The sequence below is a fragment of the Cupressus sempervirens genome, chromosome 9 (genome assembly GCF_028749045.1).
Source record: "Cupressus sempervirens isolate cs-2001-9-10 chromosome 9, ASM2874904v1, whole genome shotgun sequence".
NCBI lineage: Eukaryota > Viridiplantae > Streptophyta > Pinopsida > Cupressales > Cupressaceae > Cupressus > Cupressus sempervirens.
In genome coordinates this window covers 448,905,125-448,909,952 of record NC_143126.1, presented here as the reverse complement: position 1 = coordinate 448,909,952, position 4,828 = coordinate 448,905,125, and the positions used below count along the sequence as shown (strand labels likewise).

The following is a 4,828-nucleotide window of genomic DNA, read 5'->3' as shown; positions in this document are numbered from 1 at the left end:
ACTTTTCCTATTGCGTCGTGATTGCCACTAGCTTATATATACCTCTATATATATTACGCCGAGAGTAATCGTTCTCGATGCGCCTATTTTCATTTTCATAAATCCCAACTGTGATTAAAATAACCTTGGGATTAAATGAAAATAGGCGCCTCGAAAACGATTACTCTTGGCGTAATATATATAGAGGTATATATAAGCTAGTAGACTAAGTTTGGTATTGATTGTTAAAAATATTTATTAAATATTAGAAATAGACCAAATATCATAAGTTCCTTTATCTCCTCCATATTCTTGTTAATAGACATTTTACAACTTGTATATTGTCATATGTAAAAATGTTCTTCACTTTCTCTCACATGCAAATTCAAAGGAGTCATCTCCTCCATATTCTTGTTAATAGACTTCTGCCATTTTAACACTAAAAAATGAACATCTTCATTCATACTTGTTTAATTATTTTTATATAATTCATTAAGATACCAATTATATATCTATGAGAATAACCATTGCACCTTATTTTTTTACTAATTTTATTTTACTTTTAAATAAATAAAACAATTGAAGAAACCACCGGTCAACATGGACGACATAATCCTTCCCCTCCCCCAACACACACGTATATAAAACCCTCTCAAAATATCACTCCGAATATATAATATAATAATAATAATAATAATAAAAAAGCGTCGTGCGTAGAATTAAAATCTAAACAGGGGGGAAAAACATCCTGTCCATAAAAGTCCCCAATTTTTTCTTCAGCGGGCATCGTTCAGACATTCGAAACAAGTTCACTGCGAGAGTTTAGCTTCCTTCTCAGCAGCCATGTCTGAACGTTCGGGAAGGATTACAGCGGAAAATATCCTCAACGGTCTCGTGGAAACGTTTGCGGACAGCGTTCCCAAACAAAGCTCGGAGACATTATTTGAAAGGAGTGAAAAATCATCAGTTTCCGAGTCATTTAATCGGCTCTTTGGACGCCAGAAACCTGTTCATCATCTGCTCGGTGGAGGCAAATGTAAGAAGAAATCTTTTTCTGAAGTCCTATTGTTAACATTTTGAACAATGATGCGTTTTTACAGGAGAAGTTTAATTATTATGCAATTTAGAAACAAGTGTCCGAGTTATTCTAGATTTTTGAAATTCCATTGTTTTTTTGTAGATCTTAAAAATTTAGATACCTAAGAACTTTATACTAAAAGTTGCTTTCCAATAATGCAAAATAAGGGTTGCCGTACAGTTGTAAAAAACCCCCCATTTGAAATAGCGGCAGGGGCAGGGGGATTTGTTGTCCCAAACAATAAAACTGAAATTTTCATTAAGCTATTTTTCCTCAATGTTTGGTTTTGTATATAGCTGCCGATGTCTTATTGTGGAGAAACAAGCGAATTTCTTTGAGTGTTCTTGCCATTGCCACATTCATATGGCTGCTTCTAGAGTGGCTGGAGTACCACTTGTTGACGCTGATTTGCATTGGCCTTGTATTTTGTATGACAATCTTATTTCTCTGGTCGAATGCTGCATTTTTCTTCAACAGGTTAGACTTGTTTTCATATTGTATTATAGGTTAGGCTAATTTTTCTATGTAGTGGCTCACAGCCTAGTCTATTCTTAATGGGTTTTGTGCTGTAAAAAATATTTAAGCTTCATATTTATTTCTTTTCAGGTCTGCTCCAAGTGTTCCCCGAATTTCTATTCCAGAGAATATCTTTATTGATGCTGCTGTTACTATCAGAAATGAAATTAATTGGTTCTTAAGCTTTCTACAAGATGTTGCAGTAGGGAAAGACGTCAAGACATTCCTTGTGGTATTTTTTTTTCTTATATAATGTTCTTTCCTATAATCCTATATCATATTCATCCATTAAAATTCGAATCTGTAGATTCCAAACTACAATTTTTTTACCTCTGCAGGTTGCAGGAGGTTTGTTTATTGCTGCTATAATTAGCAGTTATTGCAACATTTTAACAATATTTTATATAGGTAAGTTATCAAGAGTTTTCCCTGAGTTTCTTTTTACATCATTATGAATAGTTTATTTCATTTGTTTTGAGTTGGATTGCTTCTTGGCTCTGCGCAGGGTTGGTTGCTGCCCATATATTGCCAGTGTTGTATGAGAAAAATGAGGACCAAGTCGATTCATTTGTTTCTAAAGCTTGGGATAAAATGAAAGGAAATTATGGAAGTCTTGGTTCCCAAGTCCTTTCGAGAATACCAAAAGGAAGCAAATCTCATTGAGGAGTATGCCTAGTTTTTACTGTTGGGAACTTTTGCATATTTTGCAGTCTTATAATTACTGTGTAGCTTCAGTAGAGTGCAATTGATTTCTGATAAGCTATTACCTGCCAACCAGTTATCTTGTAAATACTAAATTCTAGTTCATCTTTCTTTCAGATTTTTTACATCATACTCAACTGGCCTACTAACTAGGGGAACTTCTTTTTATTTCTGTAAGCATTTTGATTTTCTGACTTATAAACATGAAATATTACTACTGAATTGTCAACTTATTGACTGTTGGGAAAGATATCTCTTTATTAGTTGGCAAATTACTATTAAGGGAATCTTTGAGTTGAGATGCCTAGACCCTGTATTTAGCGTATAATTATTGAGCAGCCTCTAAATATAGCAGATGGCATTTTTTTCCAAATGCGGAGATACAGTTGTCTGGAGACACATAAAATATGCATTAGTGCAAAGACGGTAACTGGATCTTTATCATTGTAGCGTTAGATTTTTTTTCTCAAAACATCATTAACATGGATGCTACAGCCAAAATCCATAATGGGCACGGATTGTTTTGCAAGGAACTTTTGGCCAGAAAATTTGGGAGCCAGATGCAAATTGAAATTCTGTATTCAACTGCTAATATGAATAATGAGGTATAAAATTTTTTTTCGTTTTTACAAAATGAAGGAAAATGTAACATCCCTGTAAAATTATAATCCCTAAACGTTATGATGTTTATTGACGATACATTTGAAAATGCATATATACAACTGCAGCGCATCTGCTTTTCCTCTAATATTTAAGTTTTCTGGTAGATTGAACCGTTGCTCATATTTTCGAGTTTTCTGGTGGTCACAAATTACAAACCTTCAGAGGATGCTTGCCTACCAATTTGTTTGACCAAGTCCCCAGATCGGCCAAATTATTACAGACTGATCAATAACAAGTTTTCCTTTTGTCCGGTTCTTCTGCACTGAGTTCTACATCTAAAATCTGTATCCTGGTTGCCTAATGTTTCCGAAGAATTCAGTCTGTCGTGCTATCTAAGATTGATGTGGAATTTTCAATATTCTCTGCTTTAAATATCAAACAATGACAATTTTCTGCTTAAAGTGGCAAAAATTGAAGTATTCTCCATTTAAAGTCTCAAATCACATCCTGTTTCCCAACGAATCACAGGCATTGATGTGGTTTGTTCGTTTTCTTTTCTTTATTTGCCATTTTTTCCTCCACGCTATCTTGAACAATTTCCCCAGTAACACTAAACCGGCAATTGCATTTTCACTGAAAACTAGAAGAGACACAAACGAATTTTATTTTGAGAAGGTTAAGGGAGATGGAGAACGAACACGGTTCTGCAAATACCCTATTTGATGGAAACTTGCCTTAGGCAGTCATGTGGATTTGTGTTTTCTCATAAGTTCTTATGCAAGTTTTCCGAATTCTGTTTTAGATATATTTTTGTATATGTTTCCTCACTCTGAAAATGTATTTGTGTATCTGTTTTGAAGCGTAAATTGAGGATCTTGTGCATTGCGAAGTGCAGCTTAGAATTGTTTTGTTATTCGAGTACTAGCAAGATTTGTGTATTTATGATTGATTCCTTTCTGTTTCACTATTACAGCCGAGTTAAAATAGAATCTGGGTTATGCTTGCTTGTTTTGCTCAGATATTATATTCAACTAGGGCAAAATTGCAACAGATCTTTGAAGTGTTCACCGGCAAATATTCACACCAGCAACAAAGATATAAAGAGCACCGTGATGTGCAATACACACCTACCTTTAAGGTTGATCATTGGGTCCAGTTGCATATTTAGAAAGAACACTCCGCTTCACATAAAAAATAAAGCCTATACATTTCTGGTCCATACACCATGATGTGTGTGTATTTGGCAAGAATAACTTCGAAATCCTTGGGTTTGGGTTTGCATGTAATGTTCAGTGATACTTTCCTCCTCTTCTTGAGCAAGCTTTAATTAAGCGTCTTTTTATACTCAGATCCCAAGTGTTTGCATGCTACCAGACAACATGAGGCCATTTAAATTACAAAACTCAGTGCACCAAGTTCTCACCGTTTGTTCAGAGTAGCTAAGGCATGGCAATATGCAAATCAGGCAGTGTTGTCTAGAGTTAGCTCTTTTTCACCCTGCACAACTCATGAAAGAAACAAGAGGGCTTTTTGCTTTAAAAAAGATGAATTATCAAAGTGCAGCTAAGCATACAAAGCTCTTTACAGTTTTCTATATAGCTCTTGCACCTTGTTTCTGAAAATAACTTTTACAAAGCTCTTTACAGTTTATAGTTCTTGCACCTTCTTTCGGAAAATAACTTTTTCTTTGAGAAAATTGTCAGCCTCTTTTCATCAAAGAATTTTTTTATTGATTATTTTAAAAAACAAATTAACATATGATTTGATTTTGATTTTTTACAATTAATTTAATGTTTTAGTTTTCTAAAATTATTTTAATTTATTTTAAAAGTCAGTTTACTTTTTACTTTTTAAGTGAGTTTATTTTTTATTATAAATTGTTTTTCTCTTCTTTATACTATTTTATATGGGGAATTTTTTAGATAATAAATTATGAATGATAAATTAAAT

At 33.7% G+C, this 4,828-nt stretch overlaps 2 protein-coding genes across 3 annotated transcripts; both read left to right on the top strand.

The window, feature by feature from the left end:
• The first annotated feature begins 729 nt into the window (after window positions 1-729).
• Window positions 730-2,648, top strand: LOC149539245 (reticulon-like protein B8). 2 transcript variants are annotated; one of them, XM_089800572.1, is made up of 6 exons: window positions 730-1,015; window positions 1,354-1,534; window positions 1,664-1,805; window positions 1,912-1,981; window positions 2,079-2,239; window positions 2,393-2,648. In XM_089800572.1, exons 1-5 carry the CDS (start codon window positions 823-825, stop codon window positions 2,234-2,236), a joined length of 744 nt encoding a protein of 247 aa, XP_089656698.1. In that variant the 5' UTR covers window positions 730-822; the 3' UTR covers window positions 2,237-2,239; window positions 2,393-2,648. The 2 variants fall into 2 exon arrangements, with proteins under 2 accessions (XP_089656698.1, XP_089656697.1); XM_089800571.1 differs by having other exon boundaries at window positions 2,079-2,648.
• Window positions 2,649-2,757: 109 nt separating this feature from the next.
• LOC149539244 (uncharacterized) lies at window positions 2,758-4,557 on the top strand. Its single transcript, XM_089800573.1, has 3 exons — window positions 2,758-2,880; window positions 3,897-4,016; window positions 4,228-4,557. The coding sequence occupies exons 1-3, from the start codon at window positions 2,758-2,760 to the stop codon at window positions 4,315-4,317; spliced, it is 333 nt and encodes a 110-aa protein (XP_089656699.1). The 3' UTR covers window positions 4,318-4,557.
• Window positions 4,558-4,828: the final 271 nt, after the last annotated feature.